Source organism: Plectropomus leopardus, chromosome 14 (assembly GCF_026936395.1).
Source record: "Plectropomus leopardus strain MGB_pleo_1.0 chromosome 14, ASM2693639v1, whole genome shotgun sequence".
Classification (NCBI taxonomy): Eukaryota; Metazoa; Chordata; class Actinopteri; order Perciformes; family Serranidae; genus Plectropomus; species Plectropomus leopardus.
Window position 1 is genome coordinate 6399161 of NC_142189.1, and position 27276 is coordinate 6426436.

The 27276-nt window shown below is 37.1% G+C and overlaps 1 protein-coding gene and 1 gene segment (V, D, J or C); both read right to left on the minus strand.

The window, feature by feature from the left end:
- Positions 1-250: 250 nt before the first annotated feature.
- On the minus strand, positions 251-23633 carry LOC121965493 (T-cell receptor beta-2 chain C region-like). The segment is given in 8 exon segments: positions 251-1169; positions 1259-1365; positions 1453-1476; positions 1560-1907; positions 2708-2763; positions 3487-3489; positions 22918-23212; positions 23520-23633. Coding segments are annotated over 8 exon segments (906 nt in total).
- A 1447-nt stretch (positions 23634-25080) lies between these two features.
- On the minus strand, positions 25081-26783 carry LOC148187403 (uncharacterized). The gene has a single exon (XM_088087498.1). It carries the CDS (start codon positions 26775-26777, stop codon positions 25419-25421), a length of 1359 nt encoding a protein of 452 aa, XP_087943624.1. The 5' UTR covers positions 26778-26783; the 3' UTR covers positions 25081-25418.
- Positions 26784-27276: the final 493 nt, after the last annotated feature.

Consider the following 27276-nt stretch of genomic DNA (forward strand, 5'->3'; position numbering starts at 1 on the left):
AAGATGCAGATAAGAGACCAGCTAAAAAAACCTCACACTGTCTGTGGAAAAAGTGATGTTCAGTATAGGATGATATGTGAGAGCAATGTCTTTAATCTATTTAAATCAACTATGAAAACATAATATGAAAACTAACCCATGCTGTTTAGATATACATACATACTGAACGTAGTTTTACTATCAAGAGATGTCATGAGAACTAGAAAATATCTTTTTACAGAGAAACAAAAAAGCATAATTGATTATATCCTTTGAAATATTTTAATTGAGAAGACAATCAAGCAAACAAGTGATTCACAAACACAGAATTAATGTCACAAGTATTCATAAAAATGTGATGCCAAAGTATGTCAGGAAAAGTTTTAAGCGGTAACTATGGTATTTTTCAACCTGGACCATATTTTCTCATGTTTCTGAGTCAATCATTTTTGAGTGCTGCAGCCGACAGCAGCAAAACAGGCTATAATGTTACCCTAATGAGCATTTGTGCATTGTCAATGTGCAACCAATAAAAGTGCTTGTTTTTGCCATTTACAGACTCAGATTGATAAATTATCGTCTGACAACGTTATGGAAAGGATCCTCACAGAGTTAGACCTTTTCTTAGAGTAGACTACTCTATTTTTTTCTTTTTTTAACTAGACTTTTATAACCACCAGAATCTATTCAAATAAACACTCATTTTATCATTTAAAAAAACACAGAAAAATAAAATAAAGTAAAAGTACGAATAAGAATAAAGCTCCAAAAAGCTTTTTTAGTTTGTCTTTCCACTGTTCGACCAATTATTAACTCTCTTCACCCAGTTAGATGTGAAACCATGCTGGGTCTATATAAAAATCTGAGCCTGTCAGTGGCAAAAATAAACTTTTTTAATGGACGTGTATTGACAGTGCATAATTGTCAGCAGGGATTAAATTGTACAATAACATCCACTATTTGCTCAATACTGGAGCAATTTCAAAAACATTGAAAAACAGGACCCAGGTCACAAAGAAATCCTCTGACAAGAGCATGCATAGAGCTCTATTATACAGCAGGATGCAAAAAGCGCTGCATCAAACAAAGATGTGGCGATATAACAATGTTTTCAACCTTTGTTTACAAAAAACTTTCGACCTCGTGGTCCATGCGTTCAGCTTTCAGTTGTTCTGCTTTCCAGCTGAACTCTGCAACATAGACAAAGGTCACAATGTCATACCGTCAGCATTCATTCAAATATTGAAATGCATGTTGGATTAAGGGTGCAGAGACAAACCTGAAGTTTCCACACCAGAAACCCCACAAAGGCTCCGTAGGTGATGCTCTTGATGATGAAAACACCGTAGGAGAATTTGGCCGTCTGCGTGATCCTCAGATATTTCTCTGCAGAGAGTCCAAACATTCAGATATGACCAGTTACACTAAATAGTAGCAAAAACTGAAGTATGAAGAATCAGAAAATACATTTACCTTTTGTCAGGGCTTCTCCTTTAGCTGATAGAAAGATAAGAAATTAATTAGATGATTGTTTACAGTTATTTCCCATCAAGTTTAAGTCAGTTTGAAATGAAATGTACCTTCTTCTCCATTAATTGAATCTGAATGAGATGTAGTTTCTGTCCCATCGAAGAAGCTGACGGTACATGTGAATTTAGTGTCTGGTTTGTACCATTCTTTGGCAAGGACCCTCAGCCTGCTGGTGATTTTGTAAAACTTGCCCTCTCGCAGGGCAGCTTCATCAGTCGCCACACCATTGGTGACGCTGTTCCCGTTGATCTGCCAGGACACTTGGACATGGTCTGGGTAGAATCCAGTGGCCACACAAACAATGGTCTTCTTCCTTGCATTGTCTTTCTGGTCTCGACACTCTTTTGTTGACGGAGGAAGAACTTGAACTGTTGGTTTTGTGATTTCGCAGTCTGGTTCTGCAGTAAGAAAGGACATAAATCACGATAAAAAGCTGCAAAGATCAACAGCAAACTTCAACAGCTAATGTACATGAGACATCTTAACAGCAGAGTTTAGACATGAACATCAGGGCGCAAAGCAAGAACTATTCAAACTGAATCTGAACACCAATAAAACATGATCACAGTAGGTTGCAGGATTAAAATTTCTTTTTAGATATTTTTTTTGAATTTTAAAAAAATCTTACCAAGAACTGTTAGTTTGGTTCCTGCTCCAAATTCAGCAGGATAAGTAGAGCACACTGCTGACTCACATGTTAAAAACTGACAAAGATCTAAAACAGCTGAATTAACCTCGAACTTCTGTTTTTTAAAACTGCATTCGTAAGTAATCATTTCATTTAAAGTACAATCATTAGATTACATATATCCCATATACAGACACATGAATGTTTTTTAAATTGACTTTTTTCTTTCACTTTTTGATGCAGGGAAAAAAAACCTAATTTTTACTATCTGAGAAATGTTTTTAATGCCAACTTTTGCAGATTGAAGATATAATGCATACAGTCTTTTACCTGCACTTAAATAAGTCTGTTTGCTAAAGAATAGGGTATTTTTTTTTCCAAATTTATTCAAATTTTACATTTTCTTTTGCAGTTCTGACACAAAGTAACACAATGCTGCTGCAGCACCAAACAAGACAATGAGCAACAGTTTTTTACCACCTGAAACTTCACGCAGTAATTCTCACATTTAAGTTAAGAGAAGGTCACTAAACAGACATTTCTGAGTATGACTTTTTATAATTTTCTTACCCAACACCGTCAGTTTGGTGCCACTGCCAAAGTAAGCAGGGTCGTAGTTGTTCACACTGATACAAGGCTACAGGAAAACTGTTTGAGCGCTCAGCACTGAAAGCTGTCGACTGTCTTTGTGCTCTCTTTGCAGATGCATTAAACACTTTTGTAGAAACATACATATTTATATCAAGTTCAACTAATTGCTAACAGCATTAAACTTGTGATTCAAGGTCCATTTTAAGAGCAAAATGTTTGGTATCAACTAGTTTGCAGTTATATTCTAAAGAAGATTGTTTTAGTTTATGTTCAGTTTTGTGGTCGTCTTACCTAAAACGGTGAGTTTAGTCCCAGCTCCAAAGTAAGCTTCTGCCTGATTGCTCACAGTGTTTCACAGAGCTGATAAGAACTCGCTGTGAGAGTAATAATCTGGGCGCAGAGCCAAATGTTTTATAGCCACAGTACTTTTACTGGAGATTACAGACAATGTAGCTCAAACTTCCACCTTAACCTCCTTTTGCACTTTTTAAAAAGACAATACTTTTTTTTACTAGCATTAAATACAAGGTCCAAAGAATATTTTTCAACACTTAACACTTTTTCTCACTCACATATAGCAAATAATCTCTGAATCGAGCTCTGTGAGAGGCTTTAGTTGCAGATTTTCTTACCTAAAACAGTGAGTTTAGTTCCTGCTCCAAAGTAAGCTTGCTCATAGGACTCACAGAGACTTTTGACTGTTACAAAAACTCTTCCAAGTGCCTCTCTTTATCTGTGCCTCTATCTATAACTGTCACCCTCTGACATGCAGGACTTGAACGTATAGTTTCCAAAATAGCCAAATCTTCTCTTGTCTTTTTTGTCCTCATTTGAGTATCCATTCATGCTTTTTGAGATTGTTGATTGATGATGATTATTTAATCTGGCTACAAAATTGGAGTTGATTAATTTGAAAGTGTTTGAGCCATAGAGTATCTTTGCAGTGTCAGAAACTTCTTAACAAAATCATACATGAACAATAATGTGTTTTCTTACCTAAAACTGTTAACTTTGTTCCTCCACCAAAATAAGCTTCTGTAGTCTGAGTCACAGTGAACTTGATCAGTGCTAAAACAGCCCAACATGCTGCTTTTACTTTGCTTCCTGACTCATCATAAACATAACTTTCCTTTTAAAACGACAATTACAGTCTATTTTTTTTACAAGAGTCTTTAATAAACAATTATCATTTTATTAGATTTAATGTTAACTCACGTAGAACAGTTAGATTTGTTCTCTGGCCAAAATCCACTTCAAGCTGATACAACTTTTAAGCATAACAACAGAAAGCTCTGAGAAGGACTTGGACTTGAGGACAATATGATTTTTAATAATATCTTGATTTGTTTTGATTTCTTACCTAAAACCGTTAACTTTGTTCCTCCACCGAAGAAAGCTTCATAACCACCAGAGTCACAGTGAACTCCATCAGTGCTCAAAACAGCCCAACATGCTGCTTTTACTTTGCCTTTTAGCTTTTTAGTTTTGATAAATGCAACTTTCTTTTAAAACCTACAATCACGGCCTTATTTCACAAGTCACATGCAATAAAAACCTCAGTTAGACTTTTAACTTAACAAAAACTGTCAGTTTTGTTCCTTTGCACAAAATATGCTCCAAACCGACCTAAGACTTAAGTGTTTAAGTTAGAAACACTCCAATTACAATACCATTTCTTTCTTTTAATTTAATTTCTTACCTAAAACTGTTAACTTTGTTCCTCCACCGAAGTAAGCCTCTCGGTTATTATCACAGTGCACTCCATCAGTGCTCAAAACAGCCTAACATGCTGCTTTTACTTTGCCTCTTTGCTTTTTAGTTTAGATAAATGCAACATTTCTTAAAAACCAACCATCACAGCCTTATTTCACAGGTCATGTGCAATACAAACCTCTCAGTTAGTAGACTTTTAACTTAACAAGAACAGTCAGTTTTCTTCCCTTGCACAAAATATGCTTCAAACTGACTGAACTTGACTTGAAAAGACTTGAACGCTGTAAGTTTAAGTTTGAAACACTCCAAGTGCACCATTTCTTTCATTTAGTTACATTTCTTACCTAAAACGGTTAACTTTGTTCCTCCACCAAAGTAAGCTTCTTGGTTAGTCACAGTGCACTCGATCAGTGCTCAAAACAGCCAGACATGCTGCTTTCATGTTACTTTAGTTTTATGCTAAATGCAACTTTCCTTTCAAACCAACAACTACAGCCTGTTTTTTTTTTACAAGTTGTAGCATTACAAACCTCTTATTTACCAACCTGTCAGAATTTATTGTTAGTTTTTTTCTGCCGAAATAGGCTTTGCTATGACAGTGTTTAAACTTAGAAACAGAAGTTTTGAGCAAAACAGTAAGTTTGAGTTAGAAACACTCAAATTACAGCAACTTTCATTTTTCGTTTTTATTTCTTACCTAAAACTGTTAACTTTGTTCCTCCACCAAAGTAAGCTTCTGCACCGGCACCAGAGTCACAGTGAACATGATCAGTGTTAAAACAGCCCAAGATGCTGCTTTTACTTTGAATCTTTAGTTTGTGATGAATGCCATTTTCCTATTTTTTGAAAAGAAACTTTTCAATAAACTCCCTATTTGATTTTAGGTCAACTTACCAAGAAAAGTCACTTTTGTTCCCTGTCCAAACCAGGCTTTGTACTGACACAAGAGAGAAACAATCTAAAAACAATGTTATTTTTGAGTTGATTTCTTACCTAAAACTGTTAACTTTGTTCCTCCACCGAAGACAGCTTCATAAGCACCATCACAGTGAGGTTAATCAGTGCTCAAAACTGCCCAACATGCTGCTTTTACCTCGAATCTTTACACTTTAGTTTTTTTTGTATTATTGCAATTTTTCTTCATTACTGTTTGTATGTTGTTGGGTGCAGTACAACACTCTCAGTTAGCACCATGCTCAAATTTTAACGTACAGAGAACAGTCAGTTTGTTCCTGACTGAAATAAGCTTCAAACTGACAGTCTTAGAGATGAAAACTAAAGCAGTCAGCTAAACTAAAACTGTGCCAGAAAACAGTAACACTAATTTTGATGTGATTTCTTACCTAAAACTGTCAACTTTGTTCCTCCACCGAAGTAAGCTTCAGTTGTACCACCAGAGTCACAGTGACCTCTATCAGTGCTCAAAACAGCCCAACATGCTGCTTTTACTTTGCTTCTTTACATATTAGTTTTGTCACAAATCCACATTTTTTGCATGCAATTCAAATATCTCAATAAAAACCCTGATAGATTTAATTCCAACTTACCAAGAATAGTCAGTTTTGTTCCCTGGCCGAAATAGGGTGTGTACTGACACAGCGTTTAAGCTTGAGAGCAAAAACTTGAGTGCTGTAAAATTCATAAATGGACTCTTAAATTGCAATGTTTTTGTCCTTTTAAATTTGATTTCTTACCTAAAACTGTTAACTTTGTTCCTCCACCAAAGCTAGGTGTTGTTCCCTGGGTCACAGTGAACTCGATCAGTGCTCAATACATCAGAACATGCTGCTTTGGCTTTGCTTTTTAACATTTTGCTTTTTAACTTTTCTTTAAATCCAAAAACTGTGGTATATATCTCATAAGTTGTATGTAATACAAACCTGTCAGTTACAACCGAGTAAGACTTTATGTTTACTTACCGAGAACAGTCATATTCGTTCTTTGGCCGAATTAGGCTTTGCACTAACGCAACTTTCATGCTTAACAGCAAAAAGCTCTCAGCTCAACTTAAGCTAGACTTGAGCAGATTAAGTTAAGATTAAGAAAGAAGCAATCGAGTTAAAGAGCTATCTTTGATTTGATTTGATTTCTTACCTATAACTGTTAACTTTGTTCCTCCACCGAAGTAAGCTTCACCAGAACCAGAGTCACAGTGAACTGGATCAGTGCTCAAAACAGCCCAACATGCTGCTTTTAATACAGATCTTTACATTTTAGTCACTTTTATTTTATTAAATGCAGCACTTCTGTAATCCCAAATCAATATTTGCTGCACTGCTGTCTTGTTTTTCAAAGTTTAATACAAAAAATTGTTTTCCTCACCAATCATCCTGCTTGCATGTAATTTATTTCTCTTGCAGATTAATTAATCAGAATTTTTCTTACTTACCGAGAACAGTCAGTTTAGTTCCCTGGCCGAAATAGGCTTCGTAATTGGCACAGAGCTTAAGCTTAACAGCAAAAAGCTCTGAGCCGAACTTAAACTATAAAGACCCAACTGCATTACGTTTCTTATTGCATTACAACAATTAAAGTTAAGTACATTTGGTAAATGTAAACCATCCTTGACTTACCCAAAACAGTCAGTTTGGTTCCTTTTCCAAAGTAAGCTTCATTTAAGTTGTCACAGTGAAGAAATACTGAGCAGGAAACTACTGAGTCTTTCTTGCCAAGAATAATCTTTGGACCATTTTTACTGATACTTCTTTTTGTATCGAGACTGAAGCAATGTAAAATTTATGGAACTAAATGAATAAATTGGAATATTTACCCAAAACAGTCAGTTTGGTTCCTTTTCCAAAGTAAGCTTCGTTTGCATTGTCACAGTGCAAAAACACTGAGCATGAAACTACTGATTCTTTCTCTACTATAATAATCTTTGGAAAGTTTTTACTGTCTCCTCTGTTTTTAGTGAGACTCTAAAGCAATGTTTCATTCATTAAAACAGGAATAAACTTGAATATTTACCTAAAACAGTCAGTTTGGTTCCTTGGCCGAAGTAAGCAGGATCATTGTAGGTCACAGTGCAGAAACACTGATCATGAAACTCTTGATTCTCTCTTTACCAGAACAATCTTTGGAAAGTTTTTACTGATATTTCTCTTCAGTTTAAGGCCTTTAGACGATGCAACATCCATTAAAACACAGAAATAAACTGTAATATTTACCTAAAACAGTCAGTTTGGTTCCTTGGCCGAAGTAAGCAGGATTAGTGTTGGTCACAGTGTTCTCACTTCAGCTCAATATTTCAGCTTTTTCACAACAACCGTTTGGTCTTCACTTTCATACAAAACATTTGACTATTTTAACTTTGTTGCAGTGAAGTGAAGCAGTGAGAGATCCTACTTACCCAAAACAGTGAGTTTTGTTCCCTTTCCAAAGTAAGCTTCAGCTCCAGTGTCACACTGAAAGTCTCCTCAACTAAAAAGTCTCCAAACTTTCCATAATCAGCCTGCTGAGACACAGTGTGATAATCCAGAGGATGAAGACAGTTTAAACATGCAGGACAAGCTTCATAATGTCCACATTTGTTGTTTTTTTTTGTCAAGATGAGTGAAAGAAGAATCCTGGTGCTCCACATATGATTTGAAAGTCATTTTCAAAACTTTTATACTGCAGATTTTTATCATGTAAATTGTCTTTTTAATGCTAAAGTGCCCTGCTGTCCTGTACAGTTTAATATTATACATTTTTCTGCTCTCCACAGTGTCCCAGGCAGCATGCATCAGTCTACACAATGGGAGTTAATGGGAGGAGGTTTTTGTACGGCGGCTCTATGGGATTGTATCACCGTGCCCCCCCTGTCCCCACGGTGAAAAACCGTCACACAAAAACCTGCCGTCTCTTTGCCCCTCTCCTCTCTCCTTCCCCCACCCAGCTCCTCCATATCTCAGCCTCCATCTGTGTGTGTGTGTGTGTGTGTGTGAGAGCAGCTGCTCAGGTCGCTGACTGACGGCTGAACGCCTTTAACCTGACTGCTGCTATTTCTGTGACAGCTAAGAAAAGAAGAGAGGAAAGAGGAAACTGGTCTTTGTTTGTGTTTGTTTGTTGTTCAGAGGGAGTGACGTCTCTGCAGGTCACACCTCTTTATCCTCCCACTTATCTCTGAACTGAGGAGGAGACACAAGAGCAATACTGAAAACAAGAAAGCCCAAAGCTCAAGACAAATTACAATACATGTATGTATCTGATGAGGTGCTGAGCTACACTAATACAACCTCCCAACTTTTCTTCCTTTCTTTTTTAAAAATCAGAATGTGCTTTTTACCTTGCCATCGCTCATTACGTATCAACACCATCAGACACCAAAAACACACATTAATTTCACTCACATTACACTAGACCTCAAGGAGATATGATAAACATTCATTTTCATAAAGGTGAAAAAATGTTGTACTTCTCCTTTAACATAAATAAAGGGGTTTTTTTAGATTTCAAAACACATTCTCATTTTGGGACATATATTCTGACAGCATTAAAATTAAAAAGGGTATCAGGGTGTGTGTGTGTGTGTGTGTGTGTGCGTGTGTGCATGTGTGCATGTGTGTCACCAAAACAACACATATTAGATATGCAGAATGGCCCATTTAGGAATAAATAAATAAAATAATAAAAAATAAATATAATAAAATAAAATAAATTACTGGATCGTAATCTATTGATGCCTCAATGTGTAAGCATCATTTAAATGTGGTAGCATTTAAAAGTGAAGCTAATTTCAACTTCTATATAAGACCATTCTAAAATAATACATCAGGAAAAGCACAATATTTTTATCAATAAATGCAGAGAAGTATAAGGTAGCATTAAATGGAAATACTTTAGTAAAGTACAAGTAAATTAATTAAATTTAATTTAAATTAAATATATAAATAAATGTACTTAGTATCTTTCTATCACTGCAAATAAGCTCCAGCTATAAATGGCCTGATATGCGACACTGATCTAATATTCTACGCTTTTATATACATATTTCTATAAAATAAATGTACAAATACTGTATCATACTGAATTCTTTTTTTTATTAAATTACATGTCTGTGCTGGGGTGTTTCACTCAACATTTCTTTTCTTTAAAAAATAAAATAATTAACTAAATGATAGGTAGTTCAACCAGTATGCTCATATTAAAACAAGTTTACATTTTCATTTATATTGACATAATTGTGACAAATTATAGGTATTTTTATGATGTAATGTCACTGTTGTTTGCAGACGTCACTTTAATGTCATCTGTACGTTCCATGTTCATCCTATTTCTTCAATATAGTTTAATTTCGGTAGCACTTGTATTATTAATTGGCTGGCTTCCCTTAGGATTTTTTATGAGTGTAATCCCACATCAACCCTATAGAGGTCAGTGTATGATAATGTCTTAAATTTGATACACAATATTCTTGTCAGACTGAATTATCGTAAAATGGAATAACAAGAGACGAAAGCACTGTCAGAGATTAGAGAAACACTGTAGGACAATAACACTGAATGAGACATTAATCTTTACCACATTAACACCTGCTCGATTATCTATACTGATCAGCTTTGTGGTGATGATGCAGGAACATTGAGAGAAACATTCTTGTACTTTTTAAAAACGTATAGATGTATTTACAAATGTTTTCCTTTACATTTTCAGATCATCTTGATGTTGATCTGTTATTACGTAAAAACAAAATCCAGCTCTGGGCTTCTCAGAGTTAACTCCTCATGCATCCTCCTCCCTGGCGTCTCCACCTGGTTTCTCATGTTGTTGTTAAGCTGCTGAGGCTTTCTGAATCACTGTGCTCTCCTGGAGGCACAGTAATACACAGCTGAGTCTCCGGCCTCCACAGGGCGTATCTGCAGAGTCGTCTGAAGCACCACAGGCCCGAACATGGTGTACTTGGTTTTATTAAAAGGAGCGACCGTAATCCTAACAGCTCTAGCACTAGAATATGTGACCAGCTGTATTTCCCCGCTGCTGCTCTGTCTGTACCAGCACATGTACATATAGTCTTTGTCATCTTGTTCACACTGCAAAGAAACAGCCGGGTCTCCTTCACCACTGATTGCAAAAGGCGGCTGAAGAATTTTAACACCAGTGGAGGAATCTGTAAAATAAGAAAAAAGACAATAAGTGAATTAACAACTTCAACAAGGAACAAGTAGAAGAAAACAGTTCTTTTCTTCCATCTGGATTTCAATGTTCTTACTGGCGACGATGAGAACAGCAGCTAAGAGCAGCTTCATTTTGACAGTGATTAAAAGGTCAAGAGTACAATCGTCTCTCTTTAGGCAGACCTGCTGAACTGCTGCAGCCGAAACTTCTGAGAAATAAAATCTGAAGGAGTCTCAGCACAGCCACAGTCTCCTGGTGGACAACAAGCAGAAACTGCAGATTAAAGCTCTTACTCAATTATAGAGAACTTAAAAAAGAGTTTATAGTGACTGACACTTCTTTCTCGAAGCAAAATGCATTATTTATTAATACGTTTTTGTTGTTGTCTTCATGCAAGGTCGTAGGTTTGGTGCCCTGCAAAAAAATGAATTGGCAAATATTTCTCTTGAAATTTTTTTTTTGTGATTTTTGTAGGACATACAAAATTTCTGACTTTTTTTCCTTCAAAAACTTTTAGTGATTTTTATAAAAAAATTTTATATAAAATTTTTTTCCCCCCTTTTTCTTTCCTTGTTTTTTTCTTGCTATTACATTTTGGCTTTTTGGGCATTTTTTACGTAAAGCTTAAATATTTTGGGCGATTGTTTTTTATGTGCAATATTGAAGAAGTAAAACCTTATGCACAGAGAAATCAAACTGCATGTATGTATCTGACACCCTTTTTTAAAATCAAAATCTGATTCATACCTTGCCATCACTTATTTTGTGTCAACATCTTCAGACAGAAATTATAAATTTGTTTCATTTAAATGGCATAAATAATAAGAAACTTAAACAATTTGGGTGATTGATTTTTTCTTACATTTTGGCAGGCATATTTTGTTTTAAAATCCCCAATAATTACACCGTTTATCACAGCCAGAAACTGTTAAAACAGTTGCAATTATTGTTGGACTTTCAAATTTCTGATGGTCCTTGAACACATGTGTGGGATGCTGAAATCATGCTTTGAATAGAGTTTGATCTTATGTTTTTAAAAAACACGCTGCATGTGGGGCAAGGGAAAAAAAGAGGGGACCTTGAAAATTCATGGAATTGTTTTTAAAATTTGTGCATGAAAATGTGTGGGAAGACTAAAATAACCAAACCCCTGAGCTGCAGCTGCAAGTCACAGCAGGTTTTTAGTGAAGCAGAGTATTAAACCACATCACTGTGTACTAGCAGCGCAGAAATACACAGCCGAGTCTGATGGATTCACTGTCTGAATGATCAGAGTTCCTCTCTGTGCTTCTCCTTTTATCTGGAATCTGGATTTTTTAAACTGGTCCTCGTAGACTGGGTCAGCCTTTAGGACTGTGTACCCGATGAGGGTCATAGAGCGGCTGCTGCGTGTGTGCTGGTACCACAGCATGGTTTGGAGGCTAGTGTCATCATGACTGCAGTTTATCCTGAGCTCCTCAGTCCCTTCCTTTACAACTTGAGCCGAGGAATGTTTGAAGGTAATACTCTCCACTTTTTCTGTAAAGAAAAAGTCATTGTTGGGGTGAAGTTTGAATTCAAGCAATGCAAGTTTTAAGAATTCAGCTTGACTTCTTCAAAAAACATAATTGTAACATAAATACAAAGTGGTATAGATGTTACAGGAAAAAAAATCTTAGCAGTCTGTCAAACTTACTTGTAAGTATGAGCAGTAAAAATCCAAACCTGTATACAGCTGCAGGCATCCTGGAAACTAATATCATCACCTGTGCAATGGTTAAAAAATTAAAAGAGACAGACAAACAAAAAAACAACAATTAGCATACTAATCAGCCATAGCCATACTAAAATCTGGTATCAGAGCATTTGCATGTTGCGCCAGTCTGACAAACTTAAATCAGATCAAATGAGAGACGATCCCCTCTCCACATCTCACCTGCTCCTCCCCTCCTTCTTCCTCGGCCTGTAGCTGATCCTGTTAAAAAAAATTCTGCCTGCTTCTGCTTCTTTGCAGTAACTTTTATTTCTGAACACAAACAAATACACAGGCCTATAAGGAGACTATTTTTTGATGGATTTGTAAGAGTGATTCTGGAGGATGTTTTAATAAATGTAGTATCTCTCAGATCTTTTTTTTTTTTTTTTAAAATCTTTTCTTTGTCTTTATTGCTTTGTTTAAGATTAGGAATTGGATTTTAATTTAAATTGTTAGGTGCTAATGAATTTAAACAAAAAAGTAAAGAAAGTGAAAAACTAAAAACCAAATCTGTGCTGCAGGTGCTGTCTGGCAGCGTTTATTGAGGCCGCACATGGTTCTGTCTGGCCCATAACACATCCATGGTCTGGCCTTGTTCTCACCTAGCGTCATCAAGAGGCGCTTCATGAGCACTGTAAAGGCGTCTTTTTGGCGTCTTGCTCTTACGCCAAAAACACTGACTGTTGGATCTTAGAGGAACATGATTGGTCATCACATAATTGGGGGCGGGGTTTTATCCCGCCAATACCCCGCCCACTTGATACACCGTTGACAGTCTTCTGTCGGGGACACAAATATTAAAAACTAATATACTTCGCAAAACATGAGAATGACTGACCAAAACTCACTTATAAAGAAAGCATGTTGCTGATGGTGTCGCCTCAGGACTGCCATGACAAGGAATTATAATGTTTTCGCTGCTTCCAAACACTAAAGGAGTCCGTTTTCCAGTTGATCCACACACCAACGGCTGCCCGATAATGCGCATTTCGAGTCTAAATCGGAGTTTTCCGTCCTGTTTTTGGCTTTTTTCGGACTCTGCTTGGGACGTTAACTCTTCTTGGAATCGCCAGGAATCACAGCTTCACCTCAATAAGGTAAGACTCAGCAGCTGCTTGTGCTAACACTTAAGGCTAACGTCATGTCATGTGGTGTTTTGGCTTTTTAAATGCCCCTGGCTAAGCTAGCTACGTTTGGCTAAGCTAACTAACGGTTGTGTTGCTTTCAGTGGAAAAGACTGAAGCTAACCTTATGACAGCTAACAGTGATGGCTGTTTCCCAGCTGTCTTTGCTCTCCCCCTGCCTTGTGTTTGATATTTTGGTGCTGGCCTCTATTGTTTTGCTCAGATGTATAGAAAGATAACAGCAGTATGCTGTCTACTAATTAACTGTTACTACAGCTAGCTAACATTACTGTTTGGGTCCCTTAATTGTTGTTTATTTTGTCTCATCAACATGTAGCTGACATTAAGCTATAGATATATTACCAGATGATGTTTTTTTCAGTCACTATTTTGCCTGCTAGGTTAACAGTTGCTCCCTAATGTCTGTACTCTGCTACTGTCTTGTGTTTCATGACTGAATAGTAGCTGTGCTGTGGGATGCTGTTTTTCTTCATCATCTACCTTTTGTGTTCTTTGGCACTTTATGAAGCTTTAATGCTGTTAATTTGGTGAATATTCATGGTTAAATTGGCATTTGTTTGTTGTTGTCATATTCTTGAACATGAATTACCTGTGCCAAGCATGGTGTTTGCTGAGGTGGTGAGAAAAACAGTCTTTGTTTACAACAGGTATTTCTGACTGTGTCACCTTGTTTTGGGTACTCTTGTATTGGTCTGTCTCCTTCTCTGTAAATGGTAGCACTTGATTTGTATAAATATGGGAAATCTGAAATTGATTTATTTTGAGAAGATGAGTTTGTATTTACATACATTTGTTTCCCTTACAATGCAGCCATAAATTCCACCCCATTTCGGTAAATGTTTTGTGGGGATGCACGTCATGGCATCAGCAGATATTGGCTTTCAAATGAAATACATTGCAATTGGCCATTATGCTCTCTGCCCATATCATAAACCTATATTTTTTGTTTATTGATAAAGTGAACATGTACACAACATAAACTCATAGAAAGAATTTTTCTCATTTTATGCAATGAATAAATGTTACATACACTGACGTCCATCTACTGGCTGGCCATCACAATAAGAGCATGTTTAATTTTGTTACATCCCCTACAGAGGAGACATGGTAATCGCTGAAGTGAGGTGGGGAAAAAAGTGGATGTATGGATATCTGTTAATGTCTAAATTAGTTGTTATATATGAGCATTAGGGGTCGACCCATATTGGTTTTTCAGGGCTGATACCAATTATTAGTAGTCAATGAAGCCGATAACTGAAATTTGGAACCAATAAAATGAAAGTCTTTCTATAACTATTTAGAATTTCGAATATAACAAACAGCAACACTATACTTTATTTAAATTCTTTCAGCAAAGTTTTAATCAAAACTGAAACTTTCAACAGCAAGTTCCCTGGAACTTTTTCAATAAAATCAAGTGGAAATTTAAATAAAAAGAAATAACTAAAAATAGCTCCCTGAGGTTTTACAAAGTAAAAGTTCCTCCCATGCTGACACTTTCTTTGCATGTATTGCAGACTGCCTTCCCTGGGTGTTGGTTGTCCAAAGTAGTGCACCTTTAAGTTAATTAATTTTTTTTTATCAGCGATCATTAAAATAGAACGCTGATACAGATTATTGGCAAAATGCCAAATATCTGCCCTGATAATCGTCCAGGCCGATTATCTGTTGACCCCTAATGAGCATATTGAATACTGGCCAGAAAATCCAATATCGTGCATCCATAGTTCTTTGCTTATAAGCACAGGGACTTAAATGCTTTCATATATTCATACTTTTTTGAGACTGTGTGAATGTGAAGAAGTGCATTATGATTATTCAAAAAAAAAAAAATCACAGCTATTGTTATTAATGTCAGAACAGTGATTAAGACATTTTGGGGCTAATTCTACCAGCCTATGATTCAGGATCTTGAACATGAAAAAAGGGTAGGGTTTTTAGTGAGGGGTGGCATTAAACCACATCACTGTGTACTGGCAGCACAGAAATACACAGCAGAGTCTGATAGAGTCACGTTGGTAATAATCAGAGCTCCTGTTTTGATGTCTTGTCTTGTGATTTTAAACCGATCTTCAAACTGCTTTTCATAGTTGGGGTCACTGCCACTGTAGCTGGATCCAATCAAGGTCATCAAACTGCTCTCTGGTTGCTGGTACCAGAGCATTACATACTGGTTGTTATCGTCATGATTGCAATTAATTTCTACCCTGGCCATGTTGTTGACTATTCTTGGATGAGACGGTTTAAACTTCACACTTTTGACTCGATCTGTTGGAAGAACACAGAAGATTTAAAATGTGGTGAAAAAAAAACATTAATACAAGTGCTGTATGAAATAAACAACACAGTTACAATTTTCAGCTGATTTCTTTACATTGAAGTAAGATGAGAAGTAATACTATCACATTTGGAGACATCCTTGAAGTTGTGCTTTAGCAAGAGAGACACAGCTTCCTCCAGTGGTGTATTAAGAGACAGTACCTCTTGTGCAAATGCACACATCTCAGAGAAGAGACGAGGGTTTTTAGTGAGGGAGTGGCATTAAACCACATCACTGTGTACTCGCAGCGCAGAAATACACAGCAGAGTGTGACTGGTTCGCTTGGTGTATCACTAGAGCTCCTCTCACTGTGTCTTCTCTTGTCAGCTGAAATTGTTTTCCAAACTGACCCTCATAGTTTGGGGGGCTCTGTCCATATCCATACCCAATGAGGCTCATAGACATTATGTCCACTCGTTGCTGATACTAGAGCATTGTCAGAAGGGTATTATCATCATGGCGGCAGTTAATCTGGACCTTAGTGCTCTCTTTCACTATCTGGGGAGGAGATTGTTGAAATGTTCGAGCGCTCACCTGACCTGTGGAGAAAGCAGATTTAGAAATGTTAATAGTACAAAACAAATGCACAATATATTTTTTAACATTATTGTTTGGTATATAATATAAATAATGACTACTTTTATGTAATGCAGAGTCAAATATGAAAACTTACAATAAAAACAGATGAAGAAGAAACAGAAAGTTTGCATAGACAAACACATTATCAGGCACTAGTGTGAGAGAAGTATTTCCCTGATAAAAAATAATGCTCAGGGTGAAGTAAAAGGGGGTTGTGTCTGTGTTTGTTGGTTTTATCATCACCACATCCTCATGATAAATGCTGCATACTAAGTGCTGTGCCTCCACCTATCGGTTGCGTTGGTTCTTCAAGACCCTTCCATATTCTTTATTTTGAATTTTTAATTCACTCCTCCCTAAGGCCTGGTGAGAATATTATTCTTCCTCCACACTTGCCATTATTTGGATTTGGAAGTGCATCTCATACACAGCTATGGCTAATATTATCATACAAGACATTTCTGACATATGAAATCCATAGCCTGTGCCTGCTTTACCAACTGATCTACTGGGCGCCCCAAGTTCCGATTTTGAATTAAATTTTTTTTCGTACCTTTTTTTTAAGTCATTCTGTGCCACCTCTCTAAATGCAGATGTTTTTGAGGGTACATGAACCCAGTGCAGACTAAACTCATCATGACTTATTTCTAGCCCTCAGCAGCAGTTTGAGTCGTGGCATGGATACTTGATCAGCTGATCCAATCAGAGCTGAGTTGATCAGATTAATGGATGAGAGGAAAGTGAGAGTGCAGAATGAGTAAATGAAGTTTAAGTCTCAGCATAATGAACTTCAATGAACAACCCAGAATAGTTTCACTTTCACTGTGTCTTATAATTTGCTGCTCTGTCTGTGACAAAAGTATGCGCTGCTGTGCAGTAAATAACAGCACAGTATTTCAATAATGCCAGAAAATCTATTGGTGGCAGTAGATGTGGAAAACCCTGTTGTGTGTTGCAGCCTGGATGTAGGTCAAACAGAGTAGCATCAAAAGGCAAATAGATTAGTGTAATATTACCGCAATTGTTAGGTTTTTACATGTCTACCTCACTAAGTGTAGTGCTGTGAAACAAAAGGAAGAAAGGATATATTCTACTGAAACAGCTATAATGAAGACCTTTTCCTGAGCTTTGATACTGTGTCACGTGGTTTCAGTGGTTTCTGTTGGTGTTCTATTATCTACTGGATCATTACGGAGGTTTTTGTATGAGAGTGTCAATGTTTTTTATACTGTGCATACTTGCTGCTCCAAAATATTCTCCGTTGTCTTCAGGGTGTTTCAGGTTGTGGATGTGAAGATAAGCAGTTTTCTCTCCATCTCCACTAACACTAAATTTTTTATCAAATGTTGACTCGACCTTAGGATTTGTATAACGCATGTAAGCAATCAGCTTTAGAGAAGTATCTCCTGCTGAGCGCTGATACCAGAGGATAGTGTCATAGCTCGGGATTTTATGTGTGAGGCTCAGGTTGAATTCAACATTTGGTTTCCACAACAGGTCAGGTGGAGTCTGAAACACCTGTTTTTCCTTACTGAGGTAAACTCCTGTAAAAATAGAAATAATGTTAAGTAGTGTAGAAATAAGCAATGAATGATTAGTGATTAGTGGAAGTGAATATTTCAACTCAGTTACTCTATGGATAAAGATTTTTTAGGGTTAATTCCAAAATAAATATTTAAAGAGACCTAATGTATGTTCAGTACCTTTAATCCAGACAACAATAGAGATGAAAACAATGACAAGAGATGGCATCTTGTTGAATGTGAAGAACCAGCTCGAGTCTTTCAGCTTTGTGGATCAGAGGGAGGGGCAGGAGATGATGTAGAAAAACCAGAGAATGAGTTAACATGGAGAAACTTCATTGATTCAGTCCTCCTTTTCCCAAAAGGCAGAAAAACTCTGATTTCTTACTGTTAAATTGCAGCAAATACACTTTAGTCAAAGTTAATAATTGAGCAGATTTACACTGGGCAATCACACCAGTTAACAATAAAACTGGAATTTATTTAGTCTGTGCTTTACTTTGGTTACTGAATACTATATAGATTGACCTCAGCAACATGCGATAATAGCCTTACATGCATTAAATGACATGTAATGCTTAAAGCAGAAATTGTGGTGATGATATTACATTCACTGATGACCTGCTTAAGTTGAAGATCAATAGTGTTGTTAAGGGTGGGCAATGAGAGTAGCTAATTTTGGCAAAAATATCAGTTTATCAATACATAATTATTCTTTATATATGAAACAGTTTCTTTTTTAATTAACATATTTTATTAGAATTTATTAGAGTCATTACAAGTTATTTCAACAATGAAGCCCACACAACCCCACCCCCATCACTCTCATCACAAGTTGAGGAATAATAACAACAATGATAATCACATATCAACACATAGCAATAATATGAATAATGAGTGAGGTACGTTAGGGTATAACTGAGGGGAAAGGAAAAATGGCTAAATAAGTTTATACTAAAATAAATAACAAATCGATAAATACATTAATTTAGATAAAAATAAAAATAAAGTAATTAATAAAAAAAATTGGAGAGAGTATATGTGTATATGTATGATTAATCGCAGTGCATAGTGCCAGAGTGGAGGATTCAACTGCTATATGTGACCATCATCTCACCCAGGTCGTCATTTTGGGGAAAGAGAGGTCACACTACATTGAACAGTTTCAACACTGAAGTATTGGTACTCTGGTACCAGCTGTGCTTTCTCATTCTGTCTCATTGTAAATGTTTACTAGGGCCATTGATATTGATATTTTTCAAGGTATTTGCATCAAAGTTAGAAATTCCAGTAATGTGACAACACTTGTAGTAGCATGGTTTTTTTACTGCCCAGTGTTAAATATTTGGTTGCTTGGGAACCACTAGCTGAAAATATTTAGGGCTTAGGCTTGAAAAATGGAAAAAACTTGTAAGACATGATCGTGGGGGAGATAACTTACTCTATAACCTATATTCAGACTGGAGGTGTAAAGAGGTTTTTGTTGGAAGCAGATGCTTGTTTGATGTGCTGTGCCTCACGGGCTGCACAGAAATACGTTGCGGTGTGTTCAAGTGCTTTTAGATTGATAATAGAAAGCGAACCATTTTTTGTTTTGCTTCCACTCAAATCTCCAGATAATTTGAAATGTTTTCTAAACGGCTCCTCCACGCTGTCGTTTCTGAAATGTACATATCCGTATCCAACAAGTTTCAGAGCTTTGTCTGCAGGTGACTGCTGGTACCACAGCATCACTCTGTAGTCAGTTTTGTCATGCGTGCAGAAAAACTGCACTTCATCGCCAGCCTTTATGATGACAGAGGGAGACTGTTGGACCTGAACCCCCAGAGAAACTCCTACAAAAAGGGATACAACTCAGGGTTTATTTGCTTGAACAGGAAAGTATACAACAAACTTGAGCTGGAGAATAGGTAACAATACCTATAAGATGACAAAAAAGTAGAAAATAAATCATTTTAGTTCTTTGTCCCACGCAGAGTTTGTTGTTTGAAAGAAAAAAAAAAGATGATGATGAAGGTTGTGAGATGTCTTCTCTGGCTATATGACTGCACTAAATATGAAAAACACAAGCCGAGACATGAGGAAATGAAGTAAAAATCACGTGATGGAGACTTTGCCTGCAGCTGGCTGATGAAGGTCTTTTTGAGACGACACAAACCACAGTTGATAAAAGGTGGTGTGTTCAGTTTTTGTGTAGTTGAAAGGAGATCTGCCTTAGTGTGCCTATTGAGCTGCACAGTAGCACACAGCACTGTGCTCAGACTCTTTCAGGTCCACTATAAACAGAGAAACATTCTTTGCTGTGTTCCTACTTAAATCTCCAGTGATGTTAAAATGCTGTTTATGTAATTCTTCATAGCATTTTCTATCATATTCTACATATCCGATGAGTTTCAGAGCCTTGTCTCCGGGCGACTGCTGGTACCACAGCATCACCGTGTAGTCAGTTTGTCTGTAGGTACAGACAATCTGCACATCATCAACAGGCAGCGGATATGCAGGCAGCCGCACAGAGCAAGAGAGAGGAGAAAAAAAAGTTGCAGAGCCCTTCCTAACTTTATATCTTTATGGAAAACTAAATGAATTATCAAGTATTTGTATTTATCAGCCAAATCCAATTCAATTGGCATAATTCTTTTTTGGGAACAGCCCTAATAAATGCTCTCTCTTAAACCCTAAAAGCAAAATATCTTTTTTTGGGGATTGACATATTCCAGTAAATATTAAAGCATTTACTGTCATGGCTTGCCTGGTTAAATTAGCACAAAAACAGTAAAATAGAAACACAGTAGCATTAGTTAATGATGACATGGTTACATCAAACTAGAGCACAACTACAGAAGCAGGTGTCTGGAAGCAGTTTAGTCTGTGTCTTATTAGAAACCACTGATCATGAGAAAGATAGCATAGATGCATAGTTTTTGTTAAATTCAGAGGAGATTTCTGTCAGTGTGCTTCACTTGCTGCACAGTAGTAGAAAATCTGGACCTCTCAGGGTTTTGTGATGAGATCAGAGGGAGACTGACGGACATCAAGAGCCGCACAAACACCTGGATGACAAAAATAGAGAACAAACTCTGTTACATGATGACAAATTGATAGAAAATGTTTAATGTACATATGTGCTAGTTCTGTTTGAAAAATTGATTACCTGCCAGACAAGAGAGGAGGAGAAATCAGATCATTTTTGTACTCAAAGCCTTTACATGACATGTCATATTATATAAGACAGAGTTCTGCAGATGTAAGGTGTTAATGTTGGAGATTCAAATGATGCTGCTGCTGAACTGACTGAATAAAAAAAAGGAAGTGATGATGAAACATCCTCACTGCTGGCAAATCGGAAAGCTCAGAAGAAGATGCAGCTGGCTGGGAGGGATCTGTTCAAGGTGTAATTTGTAACCATAAATGCTGATAAGGATTAGTAGTTTTTGTATAAAGGAAATGTAAATTACAGTCACTGTGCTCTGCTGGCTGCGCAGTAGTAAAAGGCGCTGTGCTCAAGTCCAGTTATTTGGATTGTAAGTGAGCCATTCTTGACTGTATTTACACCCAAATCTCCAGATATAGTGAAATGTTTTTTGTATTGCTCTTCCATCGTGGCTGCTTGGTAGTACAAGTATCCAATGAGTTTCATCGCTGTGTCTTCAGGAGGCCGCTGGTACCAGAGCATCACCCTGTAGTCAGTTTTATCATGGCTGCAGAACATCTGCACTTTGTCTCCAGGTTTTGTGATGAGATCACAGGGAGACTGACGGATGTCAAGACCCAAACAGACACCTAGAGGAGGGAAAATTGATAATCAGTGCAGGAACTGTCGAGAAAGTGGTATTCCTGAGTAGTAAAAGTAATTACCAATGAGCCAAGATAAAAACAATAACGTTGGCATGTTGACCTCCTGTTTGAAAGTTCCCAGGACACTGTGCTGCTCTGTTTTCTGTCAACTCTATTAAAAACCCTCCCATCATATCTACACCAGCTACCTTTATTGTCACAGCCGTGTAGGTATTGAGCTGAAGAATATTTCTGAAGCTTCAGCTCCACCTACTGGAAAGATATAAAAGCCAACATTTGGTTTGGCGTTCAATGAATTTATGACCAACCAGTTTTTGTTCAGCTGCTCGCACTTCTCACATCACTGTGTTTGCTGACGGCACAGAAATACACACCGCTGTCCTCAGGCTGCAAGTCTTTCACAGTCAGAGCCCCGCTCTCTATGTTGTCTTTGACAGCTGAATATTTACTTTTAGGGAGCTCTCCATAGTCTGGCTGTCCACCAAAAACTGTGTAGACTATGCGGGCCATGGTCTCCCCTGGACGCTGCCTGTACCAGTACATCTGTGTGTGAGAGACATCTTTGTTGTGGCTGCAGTTCATCTCTGCAGATTTGGAAACAGAACTCCAGCTGATTTCAGGGTGTTGGGTCACATCCTGGCAGTGACCTGCGTGGACAAAATACAAAATATGGGTACAATTCTTACTCTTTTGAAAATATTTTAGAAACAAGGAAACAAATGTATGTTTTGTTTTTTTTTTTATTTTATTAATATACCTTGAGCCAAATTTTTGTGCTTTAGGTTTTTGTGCAAAACATGTAGATGTTTTGTAGAAGATTTGGAAATTGAAAAAAAGAAAAAAAAAGAAAAGAAAAATTGTTAACCAAGTGCAGTCAAAATGAGTTGACATGTAGGCATATGTACTGCCATGTCAGCAAATCCATGTAAGTAATTAAAAATTAAAATGTACATCTCTTACCCTGTTAAAAAGTAAATGTAAATCTGTTTACCTTGAAGCCACAGAGCCGAGGCTACAAATGTGATGACAACTTGAGTCATCATAGTGATCCTGTTCACATGAGACGCAGCCGCAGCAGATAGCGTGTCTGAGGGAGGTTTTATGCTACATTGTTCCAAAGACGTAACCTCCCATTAAAATGTGTCATATTAAAAGAGCAAGGATAACAGTGTTGGCTGGAATGAGTCAATACAGGTGCAATGGGCTGTCATATGGAGATAAAACAAAAAGTGTGATGAGGGGGTTTTTGTACTGAGGAGCAGTGATATGTTGCACTGTGTAACCTGGCAGCACAGAAGTAAACTGCACTGCTGTTCAGGCTGAGTTCTTCAGTTGTTAATGTGCAGGTCTGGCCTTTATTTGCACCCCCTTCAATCGTCACTCCCAGTCCAGTCTCAGGGTAACCCGTGTTTATATACATGTATCCCAGGAGCTGCAGTTGCCTATTCTTTAATTGCTTGTACCAGAGTATTTGATCATAGCTCTGAATACTGTGTGAACAGTTTATTGTGGCTGTTCTTCCAGGTTTGCTGTACGTGTCAGCTGGCATCTGGTGGACTTTGTCACTGACTGAGGAGCCTGTCGAAAAAGCATAAACAAAACAATACACAATCAGAGAGTGAAGACAGTTGAAAAAAAGAAAGAAAAAATAGTAAGCACAGGAGAGAAGTTTAAGCTGTAAAAACACAACATTTATTTTCTTTAGTTTCATAAAAATCTCATGCTCTTCTTGAGTTATCAATTAATTCAAATTTTCTTTAATCCCAAAATGTCAGAGCTCATAGCATGTAACTTAAATAGCTTCAGTTACTTACTGTGGCTGACTTTAAAATGTAAAACTTTAAAAGTATAAATACACTTTTCAAAGTGCAAATAAATGTATTACCTGAAAGTAGAAAAAGATCAATGGTTATGCAGAAAAATAAGATCATTGTGTTGTTTTCTGGGTCTGTGTTTTCACTGCAGTATATGCTGTTATACTGATTACTTCCACCACTTGAGTAAACCCATCTATTAGGTGAAGAAGAGACAAACACATTGAAGTGGGAGGTGTCGTAGTGCTTCCTCCAATTCTGAACATAAAAAGCATCTTGTCAGCTACCACCTCTCACCACTGGCTCAGTACAGAAATACCGCCACCTTATTACAGGAGGCAAAATAACAGACTTCTGAAAAAAAAGGTAAAGTAAAAAGTATCAAAAAGAAACAAGAGAATTACCTTAAGAAAGTCCTAAAAATAAAAATAACATACTTTTTGTAACATCGTTTTAAATATATAATTGTAAGATAAAGATAGAATATAGTTTTCTGGACATTTTTCCATTAAAAAAAAAAAAAAAAAAAAAAAAAAATATTTATATATATATATATATATATATATATATATATATATATATATATATATATATATATATCTAATAGTCCCCCACAGCTAATTTTCAAGTCATTTTCTTGTCACCTTTTAGAAATGTTTTGGCTCATTGCATTTTCCACATTTTCAAAAGAAATCAAACCAATTTTTTTTGCTTGTAACAGTCGCCTGAATGTAACACAACAAAACTGATGTTGATCCTTGTTCTAAAGGGTTAACTAATAATGTGGCTTTTCTAATAATGCAACAGAAGTTGTTGGTTTGCTGATAATATTTCTGAAATTTTCTCTCTCTGTTTCTATTATGAGAAAGACATTGCGGTCACTCCACCCAACTGTGTGTGTGTGTGTGTGTGTGTGTGTGTGTGTGTGTGTGTGTGTGTGTGTGTGTGTGTGTGTATGTTTGTGCGTGTGATGTTAGGCAATATTGAGAAGACATATTGATTAAGAACTGCCTCAATAGTGGGGCTGGGTATCGTTTAAAAAATTATGTTACCATATACCAGCACCAAAACCAATAAAGTACTTCATTCAGAATACTCTAAATGAATCACGTGGGTCAAAATGCGACAGTGCCCTGAATTCTTAGTCATGAAGTTTGGTGCCGATGTTTGATGATAAAATACTGCAAACAACCTCAAACGGAATAAAAAGTAGTTTTTGGTTATTATAATGAATAAGTGGAGTTCAAAATGTGATTCTTTACAAATTATTATGCAAAGCAGCATGGAGTACTACTTAATATCATTATTAATACTGAGTAAAGAGATGCAGTAAAGCAGTCAGCATTACAGTCAGTGATCAAACTGATATTTGTGGATAATGTTAATCTGCTATTAAATACAAGATACATTGTACACATCAAGAGAAATGTTGCTTAAAGTAATTAAAATCAGAAATCACAATCAAAACAGTCAAAACTGGGTACAAAATTATATCATTTATGGTTAACTTTTATTATGAAACAATTGATTATTGATCGATAAAGGACAGATTATAATAACAATCATATAACACTGACAACACTACAAAATACAACAATTACAAGTGCATAAAAGAAATCAAATCACATAAAATCACATAAAATAAAACAAAAAATCACATCATGACTTGATTAAAAATAAAACATCAGTACAGTAACGTAAGATAAAAATCTGTAAAATGACAAAAACAAAACCTGCGTGAAAGCAATATTTAAAGATTAACTTCTAAAAAGTTAAATTCATTCATATACATTATTATTATTATTATTATTATTATTATTATTATTATTATTGTTGTTGTTGTTGTTGTTGTTTTGTATTCATATATCTTTACCTCCCTTATCATATCTTATATAATATTAACCGTCTTGTACTTTTTACATTGTTTCACTATTTCAATATTTAGAGACAGTGAGAAAATCAGCATCTTCTTAGTTGTGTGTCTGAGCTGACGGACGCGCTCCTCTCCTCATCCTCTGCATCACAGCAAATACAACAACACAGAGCACCACCAGCAGACAACTGAGCACTGAGCATCTCACTTTGTAGAAGGTGGAGTGAATCCCAAACGGATCTCTGTATTTAAACACAGTTTTGGTTGTTGATACACACTGATCACCCAGGTCAATAACTGCGCACCAATACTCTCCTGCGTCTTTCAGCGAGACATTAGAGATGACCAAACTCCCATCAGTGGCCAGGCTCACTCTGCTCATGGTCAAATTAGTCATTACATGAACCTCTCTGCCTTCTGTTTGGTTTGACTTGAAGAACCAAAAATGTTGCATACCCTTATCCACATCTCTGCATCTGATAATGACGTCTTCTCCCTTTGAGAATAGCTCTACAGCAGGTGGGTCAAATTTGGGGCACACCACCAGAAAATATGTGTGCACGTTGTAAGCGGTTAGACAGTAGTACCAATCTGTGTGATTTAATGTTAACGATGAAAACAGGAGAGAGTAGTTTTGATCTGCGGGGAACTCAGGCTGGTTTTGTTTTTTTCTGGCTATCCAACGTTGAGGCTGTTCATCAGTTAAATGAGTGTCAGTGCACAGCAACACAGCCATCTCTCCCACTGAGCCGTAGATAAACACTGCATCCTGATCATACTTCACCGGGTGGCTGCTGACACACTGCTGCTGGTTCATCACCAGACACATGAAGAATGCCTGGGTTACTGTTTTGAAGTTGGATACACGGAGAGCTGATGTGTTTTTTACGACTTGATATCTTGCTGTAACATTGTCCATCACTGATGTCGTACTGTCCCCCAAAACTCTGATCCAGCGTTCTTCTGCGTATCTTAAATCAAATATGAACCACTCGACATCCAGACTGTCCGCTGCCCCGTGACATGGCAGCGACACCGTTTCTCCTAGTCTCACTTTAATAATTGTTTCGTTATCCATTGAACTACAAATAATAAGGCTGATGTTGCTCTCATATATGACTTTTCCCTCGGTCCAGCACTCTGCTTGGTACAGGCCGGAGTCTGAATGAGTCAGGTTGTGGATCAGGTAGTAAGAAAAATGCCCCCACCCCTCATCCGGATGTACTTCTTTCAAATCTTCAGGCACTGTGGAGTTGTCAGACCAGACGTCAGTGATGTTCCACAAGACAAGCTTCTCCTCACCAACATAACGGGAGATCAGGCACCCTGTGTTGGCCACCCTTGGGAGCATGAAGGTGTAAGAGTCCCATTCCTTCTTGATGATGATGGGTTCTTCTGCATGAATGTGGTTGATGAGAGCAAACAGCAGGAAGCAGAGCTCTGTGACTGCAGCCATTCTGCTCGGAGGTCTGTTGTGAGTGTAAACGCTGACACCTCATCATCTCTATGTCAGCCCTTATCAGCAGTTTCCTCTGTGATCTCTTTATCACATCATCATTGGAAACTTTAAAATGTTCGGCTCTCTATCAGTTAATCTATGTCCTTTGGGTATATCAAAAACCACTGAGGCTGTCATGTCTTCAAAGACAGATTATTGAGAGATGTGGGCAAACAACCAGCTAGAAATGTGCAATAGAAAGACATCGGCATTAGGGCCGGGCTGGGGTGAACATTTACCAAGTTTACCAAGAAGTGTTTTGTAAATAAATAGAATTCAAATCTGTTCTCCTCTAGCTGCCAGCTCTCTTATACCATGATGCATCCTAAAGACGTCCCTATTTGATGCATCTTAGGGGAAAGTGATAGACTGCATCAAATGGCTCGAGAGTCGAGGCAGGAGAGTGCATATACAGTATATCACATCACCACAGTGGAGCAGATAAAAAGCTTGACTA

Bases quoted from the DNA above. Each gene is read 5' to 3' on its own strand.
- LOC148187403 (XM_088087498.1), bottom strand. From the start codon at position 26,777: ATGGCTGCAGTCACAGAGCTCTGCTTCCTGCTGTTTGCTCTCATCAAC.